The 16,797-nt window shown below is 44.5% G+C and overlaps 1 protein-coding gene across 2 annotated transcripts; it reads right to left on the minus strand.

Annotated features, from left to right (window-relative positions):
* Window positions 1-11,112: 11,112 nt before the first annotated feature.
* LOC123078383 (uncharacterized protein At1g51745) lies at window positions 11,113-14,981 on the minus strand. 2 transcript variants are annotated; one of them, XM_044500876.1, is made up of 3 exons: window positions 14,482-14,973; window positions 12,720-13,762; window positions 11,113-12,259 (listed from the first exon to the last, which is right to left on the minus strand). In XM_044500876.1, exons 1-3 carry the CDS (start codon window positions 14,688-14,690, stop codon window positions 11,229-11,231), a joined length of 2,283 nt encoding a protein of 760 aa, XP_044356811.1. In that variant the 5' UTR covers window positions 14,691-14,973; the 3' UTR covers window positions 11,113-11,228. The 2 variants fall into 2 exon arrangements, with proteins under 2 accessions (XP_044356811.1, XP_044356812.1); XM_044500877.1 differs by having other exon boundaries at window positions 12,198-12,548; window positions 14,482-14,981.
* Window positions 14,982-16,797: the final 1,816 nt, after the last annotated feature.

Raw genomic sequence — 16,797 nt, forward strand, 5'->3', positions numbered from 1 at the left:
CCTAGCTGGTAGGAAGCATCGCCTACTTTTACATGGCGTCATCCAGATCCCACCACCCGCCTCTATGGCGACCCAACAGCCTTGGCTACGGATCTAGCTGCAGCTCTAATGTCCCCCTTTTGCCAGATCCATTTCTCCAACGGATGGCCTGGTTCGAGTAGATAATCCTCAGCTCGATGTGTACTGCAGATGCACTTCTTGTCCCGTCTCATGTTTTGTGTTTTATCTCATTTGTCTTAGGAAAACAAACTTGTTATCTTTGCGTCTACATCCAGTGAATTGTTCTTTCCTGTATATGTATTCATCAATTCATAAGTAGGAGTAAGTCAGACTTTTTTCTGGTGCATTTGATCTAGCGGAAGTTTTGTTTTTGATATATTTCTTCTTTAAGATCTGTTGTCCGGGATGTTGTTATTTGAGACGGAGAACGAAATAATGGTGTTGTTTTTTTAGACAAAGAACATTTTTTTAGGCAAGAACAAGTTGATGGAGATGTTGTGCTATTTGTACGCAAGGAATACTACCCAAGTTCAGGGGCTTAAATGCATGATGTGACATCCAAACCCACTTCACACATCTGCACCGTACGATTACCATCCCATGGCTCAAATGTCAAGATTGCACGATCGCACAATCTCATTCTAGTCTTCCCGCGATGGCCCGATGCTGATAGCACGTCACTTGTAATTCCCAGCTAGAGTCCCAAGTTGCTAAGGGCAACTTTCAGCACTTCGACATAAAGAGACATGGATTTCGTGTGCTTTTTATCTGTTTGGGTCGGTGTTTTTGCCTTTGTCTGGCCTTGTTTGTGTTTGGGTGGCAGTATTCGGTTGTCAAGCTAGGCCCACATTGATGGAAATATGCCCTAGAGGCAATAATAAAATGGTTATTATTATATTTCCTTATTCATGATAAAGGTTTATTATTCATGCTAGAATTGTATTGATCGGAAACTTAAATACATGTGTGAATACATAAACAAATACCGTGTCCCTAGTAAGCCTCTACTAGACAAGCTCGTTGATCAAAGATGGTTGAGGTTTCCTAACCATAGACATGTGTTGTCATTTGATAACGGGATCACATCATTAGGAGAATGATGTGATGGACAAGACCCACCCGTTAGCTTAGGATAATGATCGTTCAGTTTATATCTATTGCTTTCTTCATGTCAAATACATATTCCTTCGACTATGAGATTATGCAACTCCCGGATACCGGAGGAATGCCTTGTGTGCTATCAAACGTCACAATGTAACTATGTGATCATAAAGATGATCTACAGGTATCTCTGAAGGTGTTTGTTGGGTTGGCATAGATCGAGATTAAGATTTGTCACTCCGAGTATCAGAGAGGTATCTCCGGGCCCTCTCAGTAATACACATCATAAGCTTGCAAGCAAACGACTGAGTTAGTCACAAGGTGATGTATTACGGAACGAGTAAAGAGACTTGCCGGTAACGATGCTGAGCTAGGTATGAAGATACCGATGATCGAATCTCGGGCAAGTAACATACCGATGGACAAAGGGAATTACGTATGTTGCCATAATGGTTTGACCGATAAAGATCTTCGTAAAATATGTAGGAGCCAATATGGGCATCCAGGTTCCGCTATTGGTTATTGACCGGAGAGGTGTCTCGGTCATGTCTACATAGTTCTCGAACCCGTAGGGTCCACACGCTTAACGTTCAATGACGATATAGTATTATATGAGTTATGTGATTTGGTGACCGAATGTTGTTCAGAGTCCCGGACAAGATCACAGACATGACGAGGAGTCTCGAAATGTTCAAAATGTAAAGATTGATATATATAGAATGATGGTATTCGGACACCGAAAGTGTTTCGGGGGTTACCGGGTACTTATCGGGTCACCGGAAGGGGTTCCGGACGCCCCGGGCAAAAGATAGGGGCCGTATGGGCTAAGAGGGGAAACACACCAGCCACAAGGGGTTGGTGCGCCCCCATATGGGCCGGCCTAAGGAGGAGAAGGAAAGAAGAGAAGGGAAAGGTAAGTGTCAATTGTACTGTAAGGTGCTATACAAACGGTTTTTAACCCCTTTTCGCGATGGCATTTGGAATCGTCGCCAAGTGAGTGTGGGCGATAGGGGGTCCTTCCCACATGACCCAGAAATCGTTTGGGATGAGCGAGCAGCTACTAACGATCGCCATAGGATAAACGTATGGGAAGCCGCGCCAGTCCCACACGTTACATCTCGATGTCACGTTTCTGATCAGAGAGACATCCCAAACGATTACACCGCTATAGTCGTGTGAAAAAGGTGGACATCAACATTTAATCTACCGATATGTTTGTGATAGGTACGTTATCGCACACAGTTCAAGAATGTAAAATGTGTGTGGTGCCTCTACTAATGCCAACGTGTCCATTTTCATAATTGTGTGCGATTGGTATTCCTATCACACACGCACACTGGTTTGAAACGTTTGCCGTATTACCATGAATCGCACACGTATATGAGACGAAACCGTGTGTGCGTCCGTCGGGCATCGCAAACATTTCACGTCAAAGAACCGTCTGTTCTCTTTTTTTCATCACACACGCTGTTTTCTTTCTAACCGTGTGCACATTATTTTATTAGCTCCTGTATATTTTTATTTTTGCCTGTAATTTATTATTCGAATGGGAAATTTTGAAATATGAAACGTGCAATTCAAATTCTCAGCACAATGGTTCAACAATGAATCTATAAATAAAATTGTCAGTACAATATGTTCAGTAATTACAGGATTAGACAGCAATTAACTATGATGAACCACAATATTTAAAGGCGGTAAAGGTGAAGAGACAAGTGTAAATCATTTTGACTGTCGATGGTGTTGAAGAAGCGGAATGCCCATAATGTGCCTTCCTGCATGTCATAGGCACGAACCACTTTTGTCCAACCCCTTGTGATGATCGCCCGCCCATCCTTCACCGCCTTCAGGAAGACTTCTAGAGCATTATCATGGTAGCATGAATTATATACTTTAACATTAGTTACCTCCACTCCGGTCATGTAGTTTGCAAGGTAATCATCAGTAAATAGCTTCGGAAACCACTGAAAAGAGAAAAATATCAGATACTGAGGTATAATAGAGTAACTTGTTGTGGGCAGGGGGAAAAGGCAACACATTACTTACCATCCTAAAGTTCACTATTGTCTTGGACAAAGTGTAAATAAAGAGCTTAATTCCAATCACTCGTTTCTTTTGCCTAACAATCTTTCTTAGTTTCTCCACTTGACGCTTGTTCATGAATATCTCATTGCCCCATATGCAAAAGGGATCGAAGCGTGGATCAGTACCGCTCATATATGTACCTACAAGCAACCAGTAAATGTTAGAAGCTAAACTGAGATTGCACAAATGATGTAAAATACAACTACCTACGTTCCTAAGTACAAGTATTTTTTTAGAGATTTCAATATGAACTACATACAGATGTATATAGAATTATAGATATAGTTTAGATTACAATCTAGATTCACTCATTTTGTTCCTTATGTAGTCTATATTGGAATCTCTAAAAATACTTATATTTAGGAATAGATGGTGTATAAGACATGGGATGCAGCTAACCTCGACGGCAAACAACAGCATCGCCCATTGTATCCCTGTGTAAGTACATGGGAAGCCAATGTTAACTACAACAGGGTTAACATCCACCAAAAATAGCAAATGGTAATAAAACGGCAGCATCTGTAGTGATATCTTCATTGCGAAAGAGTAGCACGGTAGCCAAGGGACGGATCAAAAAATGGATACAACTGTTACTTGCAACAGGCTTAATAGCATCCTAAGTCATGTTTTGTAAGTTTGTAGCCATTGAAATACAAATATTTAAAAATGGATACAACTGTTAATTGCAACAAGCTTAATAGCCATTGAAATCGGTACTGATAAAAATGCAATTGGTAGAGTTAAACATCACAAGGCAGGTGCTGCCAGAGCAGATAATGGCCCAATTGTCTATAAAAAGGTAGGGAAAATAGCTAAAACGTGTTAGGCATGTTTACTACAACATGCTTAATACATCGATCGTACAAAACATAGCCATTAATTGCAACTGGTATTGGTAAGATTGAACTGGTGAGTCCATACTTGGTAAGTTCTGAGAGGTAGTTGTTGGGGCAATTCATCTTGGCCAGAGCCCGCCCAAAGTCAGCAGCGGCGGAGGCGAGCTCTTCTTCCGGGTCGAAGCGTGGATCAATGCCGCCGACATGTGTACATACAAGAAGCAAGTAAATGTTAGAAGACAAATTGCAATTGCACAAATGATGTAAAATACTGTAAGACATGGGATGCAGCTAACCTCGATGGCAAACAACACTATCGCCCTTATGAACCTGCGTAAGTACATGGAAAGGCATGTTAAGTGCAATAGGGTTAGCATCCACCAAACATAGCAAATGCGCAACATCTCTAGCATATCTTCATTGCGGAGAGTAGCATGGTAGCAAAGGGATGGATTAAAAAATGGATACAAGTGTTAATTGCAACAGGCTTAACAGCATCCTAAGTCATGTTTTGTAAGTTTGTAGCCATTGAAATACAGCTGTTTAAAATGGATTCAACTATTAATTATAACAGGCTTAATAGCCATTGAAACCGGTACTGATAAAAATGCAATTGGCAGAGTTAAACATCACAAGGCAGGTGCTGCCAGAGTAGAGAATGGCCTGATTGTCTATAAAAAGGTAGGGAAAGTAGCTAAAACGTGTTAGGCATGTTTACTACAACATGCTTAATACACCGACCGTACAAAACATATCCATTAATTGCAACTGGTATTGGTAAGATTGAACTGGTGAGTACATACTTGGTAAGTCCTGAGAGGTAATTGTTGGGGCACTTCATCTTGGCCAGAGCCCGCCCAAAGTCGGCGGCGGCGGAGGCAAGCTGTTCCTCCGGGTCGAAGCGTGGATCAGTGCCACTGACATGTGTACCTACAAGCAACAAGTAAATGGTAAAAGTTAAACTGCAATTGCACAAATAATGTGAAATACTGTAAGACATGGGATGCAGCTAAACTCGATGGCAAACAACGGCATCGACCGTTATGACCCTGCGTAAGTACATGGACAGGCATGTTAAGTACAACAGGGTTAGCATCCACCAAAAATAGCAAATGGGAAGCATCTCTAGTGATATCCTGAGTCATGTATTGTAAGTTTGTTGCTGGTATTGGTGAAATTGAGCTGGACAATTAATACTTGAACATCACACAGAGTGCAGTACTGAGATAAACAAGGCATGAACATGCTTAATACATCAACCGTACAAAACATAGCCACTGCAAGTGGTATTGGTAAGATTTAGCTGGTTAGATCATACTTGTTAAGTCCCGGGGTAGTCGCTGGGGCACTTCATCTGGGCCAGAGCCTGCACCATGTCGGCGACGGTGAAGGCTAGGTGTTCGTCTGGGTGAACACGCACAGCGGCCATCGCGCCATGGACCACCATCAGCTCCTTGACCTCCATGTGATATGTGGTTGGGCTTGCGCGGCGATGCTCTACAGGTAGGGGCGGTAGGGATTTGGAGGCATGAGGGTGTTTCACAGGCGCCATTTAAGCAATCAGGTCAGGGTTGTAATAGAAATTGGTGGGTTACCTGACTGGATCCAAGCAGAACGTAGATGTGGTTGAAGCTGTGGTTGCGGCGGTGGTGGTTTGAACTGCCGGTAGGGGGAGGCAGGGGGAGGGGAGATACTGAGGAAATTTGATGGGTGGGGATGTGATTGGAGGAATAAATTCTGAAATCCCATGCCTAATGAAAATTTTGCTGCGAAAATTGAAACTTGGGCGGGGGAAACACACAACACAGATGAAGCACGTAAAATACTCGTGTGCGAGAAAAGAGAAAATTGGCAGATCCTGTCTCCAAAAATATGTACATGCATAGTTGATTTTTTCGGTCAATGGTACGCCTAGTTTATTAGGAAACATCGCACAGGTAACTGACTTATGGATCATTAACACAAAAAAACGCACACGGGTACGCCATAGAAACCGTGTGTTTTGTAATCTTCTAATGATTCTTATATCTATCAGCATCTCCAACTGCACCTAATTTCAAAAATCTCTTTAATTGTATCAGGATTATTCAATGTACATGAACGAGGCAAGGTGACACCCGATGAGAAATCATCGGTTTATGAAATGCAATCAAGTGTCAACCTGCCTCACTCGCGTAGCCAGATTTGATCCTATGCAACAAGAGAGAAGCTTGCTGCCATCTGCCGGCGCGACAATTTAACCCGGTGTGCAGCCAACTCGTGCGGCGAGGTGGGACTAAAAACCAGCTGCGGCCAGCTCAAGTCTCCTCCGGTGGCTGCGGGCGGACGTTTCAGTAGTATTTGGGGCCAGGGTGCGGCTACAAAACATCAGTGAACACATGCTAATCAACACTCAAAGCCCTCAAAGGATGCTCTTACCGACATTGTACGTTGATACTACAAACTTAAAGTACTACTAGTAATTTTCTCTAAGACTATGGGCGACACACGCACTAACCGTATATCACACACGCACTTAATGTATGCCGCATATCACACACATCTTGTTAAGTTGAACCATTCTGTTGTGTTCCCTAATCGAAAATAGTTCATCCGAGTGAACCGTATCTGTATATCACACACCTTGATCTGGCTAACCGTTTCTGTTGCACTCCCTAATAGCAAACAGTTCATCGGAGCGAACTATCTGTCATATATCGTACACACATTGATATGGTTGCCCGTTTCTATTGTTCTGCCTCATCGCAAACAGTTCGAATGGATCAATCGTGTGCCCTACATCGCACACGCAACTAAAATCGGAACCGTGTTTGATGGCTCCGCCATCGCAAATGTTTTGCATCTTTTTTGATGGTTTTTTTACATCACTGTTTGCAATTAATGCATTGCACACAATTTCGTCACAGGGTCTCTGATCATAGTGTCGCGTTAGCAGCATCCTGCAGTAGTGTGTGGATTAGGATTCTCATTTCCTTCCCTCTCCCCCCCCCTCTTTCCTTCCTGATGCGGAGCATCCTATGGACATCACCATGTCAAGAGTCCATTTGGCAAGTGACACGTGCGACATCTACTTCATACATACAAAGGTGAATCATCTCCTTTACACGTGTCCACTTGTACCTTTCGAGGATGGTATACTACTTGACCCCTCTCTCGTATGCATACATAGGTGTGAGTGGGGCTACACATTCATCGAGGAGGAGTCCAAGCTCAAGAGTACATGTACACCATCATCGAGGTTGACCACATCAAGGGAGTCGAGGAGCATCCACGAGGAAGGGGAGCTCCAAGACCAAGTCTGCAGGTCTCAAGCGACCCCGTGCGCACGGGCCCCCATGACCCCGTGCCCACAGGCCTCCCAGGAAGCTGGCGCTATAGCACCCCGTGCGCACGGGCTTGTACCGTGCACACGGGGCACGGGCCCAACTTACCCCGTGCGCAAGGACCCTTCAGGATGGACGGCTGTGATCTCCTGTTGGGCCTCCACTTCGTCCCTCACCTCCAGCCACCAATATATACTCCTCTACCTCCTCCATTTGGACTTAGCAAAGGATATGACATGATATATGTGAGCTTTGCTCCTTGTACCTCCTCTTGAGAGAGAGAGAGAGAGAGAGAGAGAGAGAGAGAGAGACACTCCATTGGAGTTCAAGACCTCCTTTGGAGAAGATCCCTAGTGGATAAAGACCCCTTCTAGGGAAGGATCCCCATCATAGGATCATCAAGACCTCACCTCCTTTGGATTTGAGATGAACTCTATCTTGTATCTTTCCTTTTGTTGTTCTTGTACCTTTGTGGATTTTGTGTGGATTTGAGTCTAGTGGATGTGTGATTGGACTTGTTCTTGAGTGTTCCTCTTGTTTTTCCCCTTGTGTTCTTCTTGTTCTTGGGGATTTCCCCTCCAATTTGTGAAATATCTCCACTTAGGATTCCACCCTACAACACTTCCCCCTCCGACAAACATGGCAGGGGGCGCGGCCAAGGGCAGGAGCCCAAGTAGGAGACGGACCTACTTGGGGCGCCCGTTGGCCTCTCCCCTCTCCCTCCCACCTATATATATATATATATATATATATATATATATATATATATATATATATATATATATATATAGGGTCGCGCTATTCGTCACCCTGGGTGAGAAATAGTTATTCTTCACCCCCCCCCCTCTCTATTTTGACATCAATGCACTGTATTTTTACGTTTCGTAAATTTTGTCTTATTTCATACAAAAAAAGAGAACGTAAGAAAACATGTACTCGCCGTAAATAATATTTTATGTTACGTAAAATTACGAATGTCAAAACATAGTGTAAAACATACATAAAATGTGATTTTTCTGGTCTTATAACCTACTTTTTGTACCAAATTTTACATATTGAATCAATATGCATGTAACTGTTAATATTCTAAACGTAATTTATTTAGGAAGTGACCGTAAGATTACCTCGGGTGAAGAATAACTTATTCTGCACCCTGGATGATGAATAGTAACACTATATATATATATATGAGGGGGGCGCCTAGAACACCCCAGACAATTGCCTAGCCGTGTGCGGCGCCCCCTCCACCGTTTACACCCCCGGTCATATTTTCGTAGTGCTTAGACGAAGCCCTGCGGAGATCACTTCACCATCACCGTCACCACGCCGTCGTGCTGACGAAACTCATCTACTACCTCGACGTCTTGCTGGATCAAGAAGGCGAGGGACGTCACCGAGCTGAACGTGTGCAGAACGCAGGGGTGCCATGCATTCGGTACTTGGTCGGTTGAAGTGCGAAGAAATTCGACTACATCAACCGCGTTGTGAAACGCTTCCGTTTATGGTCTATGAGGGTACATAGACACACTCTCCCCCTCTCGTTGCTATGCATCTCCATGGATAGATCTTTGCGTGTGCGTAGAATTTTTTTTGTTTTCCATTCAACGTTTCCCAACACACATATGCTCAACCAAATCATCTTGTAATTGAATGTGAGTTTCCCAATCACGCATTTGATGGACAAATTTCTCAGGCACAACATTTCCACCTTGAAATTGAAACCCCTGATCAAAGACTTCATCCTCACGCTCATCCTCTATGATCATATTGTGCTTGATCACACAAGCAGTCATCACCACCCACAACTTCTTGGCGCTCCAAGTTCTAGCAGGATACCGAATGATGCCCCATCGAGATTGAAGAACACCAAAAGCACGCTCCACGTACTTTTTTGCACTCTCTTGTGCTTGGGAAAATCTCTGCCTCTTCTCTCCTAACGGGTTGGGGATTGTCTTGACAGGAGTAGTCCACTAAGGATAGATACCAGCAGCTAGGTAGTATCCTTTGTTGTAGCGGTGGCCATTGATCTCAAAATTGACCTCTGGGCAGTTGCCTTCTACAAGCCTTGTAAACACCGAAGAGCGTTGAAGCACGTTGATGTCATTGTGAGAGCCGGCCATGCCGGAAAAAAAGTGCCAATCCAGAGATCTTGTGAAGCCATGGCCTCAAGTATGGCAGTGCAAACTTTTACATGGCCCCTATACTGCCCCTGCCAAGCAGAAGGGCAGTTCTCACTCTCAGTGCATACAATCTATGCTACCAAGCATCCCCGAAAAGCTCCTATCTGCATTGATCGTCAACAAACGGGTTATATCTGTAGCAGCTGGCTCTCTCAAGTACTCCGGACCAAACATCACTACCACAGCCTTGCGGAACCTGTACATGGATTCTAGGCACATAGACTCGCTCATGCGGACTTACTCATCAATAAGATCACCGGGTATTCCGTATGCAAGCATCCGAATAGCTGCAGTGCATTTGTGGTAAGAGAAGAAGCCAACCTTTCCCAGGGCATCCTCCTTGCATACAAAATAATCACCGTACGCCACCACCCCCTCCGGGATACAATTGAACACATGTCTAGCCATCCCGGAAGCGGCGCCGGAATAGGTGGTGTTTGAAGAGTGGAAGCTTGAAATAGTCCTCCCAGAGTAGGCAATGGTCGCTCTCTCTGTTGCGATTCAGCACCGAAGCATACCCCGGGATCGAGCCTCTGAACATTGGTCGTTGCCTTATTAATGTGGTCATGGACGACCAAAGTAGCAAACATAATCTCCTCATCGTCGGACGACTAATCATCCTAATCGCAAATGAAGTTGTTGAAAAAGTACTTATCACTACTATCCATTTATACTTTACGGGCGAAACGTCGAACACCTTGCGGGCGTGGTGAAAGAAGCCAACCAGGTAATAGGCATGTCGGCATGGAGGCGGCCGACGAGCGAGGTAGCGAGCTTGGAGCGTTGCTGGCGAAGACAGGCGAGGGGTGCTACAACGGCTCGTTGGAATTGCCCTAATGTTCTCCTACTGCTCGACAGCGGTGCACAGCAAGGTTTATAGGGGGCGATGAGCTCCCCACCTAGTTGATCCACGGCGAGGTGAAGTCGGACGGCCGCTGCTTGCAGGTTGCAAGCCCGGAGTTTGGAAAGTCCAACGGCGAGGTGGTCCTACGGCAACGCTCATGCTGGTTTCAAGCCATCAGTCATGTCTTGCAGCGACATCATTCTTCTCTTTCTGGAGTTGGAGATGTGCTCCAATGTTGCCCTGCGTGCGGCCTCCAAGGAGTGTGACGAGAAACTGTAGTTCGGCCTCGGCAGCCACCTCCTCTCCGACATATGGGACATTATTTGTGGTAGCCGCGATCCAACCTACGTTTTCGGCACCGCCTTGGTTTATCACGAGGACTTGCTCTAGGGTGATTGCTTGAGGGTTGAGGCCAGCTCTCATCCCTCGATGAGGTCACCGATGGGCAGCTGCCGGAGTTCGTCGTAGCAGAACAATTTGCTTACAGCTAGTACAAATGAAATTTCTTGAGATTTAAATTTGAAACTTGATTGGTGTTTTCTCCACCAATCTAAACCAAGTTACTGCCAGGTTTTCTATCAGCGAAAAGAAATACTACATCTGCTTATTTCCTTCCCTGCTTCAACACCATCAGCGCAAAATTACTGATGCTGCTTATTTCCTTCCACCATGGAAGTCTCACCCAACACTCACGGTGGGTAAGTAACAATTGCCTACATCACTTATGGATTACAAGCACATAATAGTCATATAAACATGCCAGGCATCAAGCTTTAAAAAATTATGGCGACTAATGTACATGAAAAGCTAGAAAGTGTATGATCGGAGGCTCTCTTTAATTAAGTCCTGGCAGAGCACCTCAGCTAGTGTTCTCTGATCTCACATGAAAGCTTAATGCTTCATTGATCCTACTGAAAACAAGTCGAACCGGGATGCACGCAATAGTTGGCCCGCCAATTTTTCGAACTACAGTATTTCTGTTTGAGCTTTCTCTACGGCTGCTGCCAAAAGATGAGAGCCTGCGCATTTTCCTTGGTGAAGATGCTGATTTCTTGGTATGTGGCCGCCAGGACTTATCAATATCATGCTCCGAGACCTTTTTACGGCCACCAAGTTTTGATTTAGATGAATGTGCCGATCTTGGCTGGCGCGGTTCTGCAACTTCGCTCCTCTTTAGCAAGTTGGTAAGACTGTTCTTTGCCAGATGGTGATTATCTCTACTTTCCACAGGACAACTATCATCCAAAACAACAACAGGTACAGGAAACCCCATAACAGGTTTACGGTTCCATTTACTTGTCAGAGAAACAAGAGGTGCACGGTGGCCCTTGTAGGTTCCTTCGACTGCCAACTCAACATCATAAAGTTTATAGTCTGCTTGTACACTCTTCATTGGCTTTACCACATGGCATCTTGTAGATTTCATATCAGGTTTCTGCTCAGGCAGTATTACTTTAAGCGGTGACCCATAATATGGGGATGCTGCCCCAACCTTTTCAGAGTGTGAATGGTTGCTTAGAGTTTCAAATGACTCATCATGCTCGGGTCCGCTTTCATAATATTGTTGCCCCATAACGCCAGCACCATCATCTGGAGGAACCAGCACAAATTTCATGCTACTCCCAGGATCACTAGCACTTCCGACTCGTGCATCCAACCCAGTAACATCTTCATCTTGTTCCTTGCATTTTATTGTCCTTCCATATTGTTCCACCATCAAACTTTCATCCATGTTGCAGCTTACTGGAGCTACCTGTATGTTTTTCTTCTTGGAACTTGTATTATCACGAAGTAAGGGTATGTGTTCTCTGCTATAGTCAGTAATTTGTGTCTTGCCTTTTAAGGTCTCATCCTTTACAGATGCACACGATCCATGTGTGTGCAGATGGCCTGATAAAAGATCAGTTGAGAAGCATTAAGCAGTGCGTTCTGTGATAGTTCAGATAGTGAAAAACTGAACAGATATTCACCATTTGCAACATAATCAGTAACTTCCATAAGAATAAGAGATTGAAATAAAGAATGTGCATACTTAACTAAATGTGATAAATCCCAAAGCTATATGGTAGAAATATGAAAGATCAGGCTGGTAAAGGAAACATGCCAATGTGTACAGGATTCACCTCTAACACATGGTCGACTTGATCACAAAGCATGGAGCAGCTTATAACAACAAAACCTGGTGTGGCAAAACCCCTATTTCAAAAGTTGCTCAAAGAGTATTACAACCAAACACATAACTTCTTGCATATCTAATTATCCGCTATATGATGGTCATCATCTTGAACACAGTGCTTAAATGTATAAAGCAACTAAAAGTGGAATTAAGGAAGCGGTACTATCTGTTTACCTTCTGCTGTGACATCATCCTCCATAGTACGGTGAGCATCAAGAAACTCATCATCATCATCAGAGCAGCCATCACTAAGAAACCCAGTCCCGTCCAAGACTTCAGCTTCCTTTAGTTTAGAAGCTTTGGTAGCACCATTGCGACTAGTACATAAGGCATCTGCTAAAGTCTCCACACTTGAAGTGCCCGAGCTGTAAGAACAATTTAAATTTCCTGGCAAAGAAAATCCCCCCCAATTTGATTCAAACACGTTCGACAGTTTGTGTCCAGGGGACTGGACAGAAGACTGTCCTGAAGCGTCCCAATATGTTGGAACTTTCACTGCTGAATCTTTACATAACTTTGACAAAGGACGTCGCTTATCTTTCTTTCTTGAATTTTCATAAGCTTGACCAATATTGGAGCGTTTCCTTTTTGTCAATGAATGAGACTGCTTATTCTTGTTTATTCCATTTGTGCTAGGCAACTCATAGCCAAAGCTTGGCCCACTTTCAAGATGAGGTAAATCATGATACCCATTTGAAAAAGAACCAGCACTTGACTTCTGTTTCGGGGTCCTGTTTGATCCAATAAGGTCTCTCATACGCCGGAATCCTTTGACTGTGTCATCCTCAAATTTGTTTGATGCCTTCCGTTTCTTCCTTGACGATGAAGCATACCTAGTACTTGAAGAGGATATATTTTGTGGCAGCTTGAAAAATGTTGACGCTTCAGATAAACCTTGAGCTGAGTTTTCTTCAATATCATACAGACCCCTTTCAACGCGAGAAGATATTCTGCTGGCTCCACCTATGTTTCTAGAGTTTGCAGAATACCTGTTCTCAGATGCACACATAGCATCGTCCATCTCATCTTCATCTGGAAAGCGAGATCTTTCTATTTCAAGGGCGTGCATAATGGCATCCTCCCTGCGAACATACTTTCCTTCATTGTAGGTTCTCTTTTGCTGGCGAGCCAAAATTTTCGCTTTTTCTATACACTCTTCATACTCACCACACCGGAATGCCTTCACACGCTTAGATTTCTCGAGATTATACCAGTCACTATGATGAAGTAAAAGAGAACAAGAAAAAAAATCAGACTTAAGATACACAAACATGAAAAACATAATAATCTATGCAAGTTAGCAAAAGGGAATTATAAGTGCAAAATAAATGAGTCAAAACTAGAAAAACAAAACCTAAACGAAAATCTCTCTTCCGAAGCAATGTACAGAGTAAAGATGCAATGGAAGTGAATAAACATAAGAAACCACCAGTTCATCCAGGCGAGAAATGTTATCATAAACTAAGCTTGACAAGAGGGGGGGGCACAGGCTTAGCTTGAGCATATGTTCAGATATAAATCATAGCCTTTGCACAAGTCAGCATAACAGTTAAACCCAGATCTTGATGCGTGGCACTTTTCTTCCTAGCATACAGAGGGGATGCAATATGTATGTCACCTAATTGATCCTTCTAATGGCTTCCAAGATTTTTGCAATGTAAAAATAGATAGTGCAAGGATGTACCTAGTTTTCACCATTTCCAAGTCTGAGAGAGATACTATACATACTACTACTACTCTATGGGTAGAAAGAACAGCAGACGTTGCCAATCGGCATCGTTTGCTGTAGTGCAAAATATGGATGGCATCATCAGGAGAAAAGAAAATTATGCCGTGGTAGAAACCACAGCAAGGATTATCCGAACAGATCGAATCTACGCATGCATAAGCACAAGAAAGAAACAGAGAGGCAATCAGGAAGAGGGGTTGTACGGACATGCTGCCGTCCGGGCGGCCGAGGAGCTTGATGGGTGTGCCTGCAGAGCGCGGTGGAACCACGCAGTTCTCGGGTAACTCGTCCTGGCCAAGGATCCGGCCGGGCCACCAGGATCCGTTGCGGCGGCGCACCCAGACTAGCGCCCCCACCTCCGCGTCCGCCCCCGTCACGCCGGCGGGGAACTCCTCCTCTCCACCGACGCTTCCCATCCCGGAACCGCCGCCGCCCTCACCGGGTTACGACCATGAGCTGCCCCTCCGCTCAGACCAAAATTGATCAAAGCCAAGAACGACTTTCTTGTCTAAGAACGCGAGGAGGGAGGCAGATGAAACCAGCAAAGGCGCGAAGGCAGCGCTCAGCGAGCGCGAGCGGCGGTGGCGGCGGTGGTGCTGCTCCGTGGAGGTGGGAGGTCTCCGTGCTATGGAGAAGCAGAAAGGGGAGGCGGAAGGGGGAGGTGGGGTCTCCCCGTCTGGGGAAGAGGAAGAAGGGGTATGGGGTGGGGGTTACGTGTACCGCGGCCTGAACGTGGGTTGGGCTATTTCCTTGCTCGGGCTGCGGAGTCAGCCTCTCCTAACCGCAACGAGACTCCATTAGGCCTTGTATAATAATGATGGGTGCTTATACAATTGCTTAAGGTCTTGTATAATGGAAGATGTTTACAAAGATGCTTAGTAAAACAAACCGATCTTTCAAAAAATAAAATAAACCGAGTTTTTTTTAAGTATCGATACTTATTTTTATAGGACATACGCTTAATTAAACGTCTACCCTCTACAAATAAGCACCGATGATTAGAGAAAAATTGTATTTATTTCTCTAAGCACCAACCCCATGCACCTTGCATTGTACAGAGTCTAAGGCCCCCCTCTCCGCCCCCTCAAAAGAAAATGCAGCTGCTTAAGGAGATGGGGTTTGCACCTCCTTGGGTTTCTCTAATTATGAGGATGTTAAGCTAAGTAAAAATTCCGGTCCTTTTTAACGGTGGCAAGTTGGAGGAATTTAACCATCCACGGGGATCCGACAGGGGGACCCAATTTCTCCATGTCTATTCTTGTTAGCAACGGAGGACCTTATGTGCCTCTTGAAAACAAAACATGAATCATCGCACCTCAGTGGAATTCGAGTAGCTCCATCAGCACCGCCGTGAGCCACTTGCTCTTTGCGGATGATAGCCTGATGTTTGTCAATGCCAGTATAGATGGAGCAATTGAGTTGTCATGTCTATTGGAGAGTTATCGTAGTGCCTCTGGTCAGAGCATTAACTTGTCTAAATCTTTAGTTTTTTTTAGTAAGGGTTGCATAAACAGCCTCAGAGAGGAAGTCAAAACAGCCCTAATGTCACCATTGAGTCTTTGTCAGAAAGATACCGGGGATGTCTTCTGATGTTGGCAACAACAAGAATGGGGCCTTCAAATTTCTGAAAGACATAGTATGGAATAAGGTGAAGGGATGGCTTGTCAAGTTACTATCGGTGGTTGGTAAGGAAGTTCTAGTTAAATTTGTTGCTCAGGCTATTCCGGTATACTTCATGTCATGTTTCAAGCTCCCCCGAGGTCTATGCGAGCATATAAATTTTTTAATTCACAAGTTTTAGTGGGGAAGTAAGGAGGGCAAATGAAGCTCAGTTGGGTCTCGTGGAGCATGATGACAAGGCCCAAGCATTGTGGAGGACTAGGTTCCGAGATATTGAGCTTTTTAATCTTGCACTACTTGCTAGGCAGGCTTGGCGCATACTAGTGGAACCGAATTCTTTGAGCGCAAGGGTCTCGAAAGCAAAGTACTTTCTCTCTTGTGATTTCCTGCTGGTAGAGCTAGGGGGTGCGCCGTCGCAAATTTGGAGAGTTGTCCTAGATGGACGAGACACCCGAAAGTAGGGCACGATTCGGCGGATTAGTGATGGACATTCACAAATATTTGGCAGCACAACTGGATTCCCCGCCCATCCTACATGAGGTCGATCACCAATCGGATGATAAACCCCCCGCAACTGGTGAGTGAGCTCATTACTATTAATGGAGATCGGAACCGCCCTATGCTCGTCGAGGCATTCTTGCAAACAAATGAGGTTGCAATAATGGCCATTCCTTGGTGTACTAGGCAGTTGGATGATTTTTGGTCATGGCCCCATGAGAATAGTGGAGTATTTACGGTACGATCTGCTTATCGAATGTTGGTGGCCATTGAAAGGATCGATATAGTTGACTAGAGGGGGGGTGAATAGGCAACTAACAATTTTTAGCTTTTCTTTACCAATTTAAACTTTGCATCAAAGTAGGTTGTCTAGATATGCAACTAGGTGAGCAACCTATATGATGC

Source organism: Triticum aestivum, chromosome 3D, assembly GCF_018294505.1.
Source record: "Triticum aestivum cultivar Chinese Spring chromosome 3D, IWGSC CS RefSeq v2.1, whole genome shotgun sequence".
NCBI classification, from domain to species: Eukaryota; Viridiplantae; Streptophyta; class Magnoliopsida; order Poales; family Poaceae; genus Triticum; species Triticum aestivum.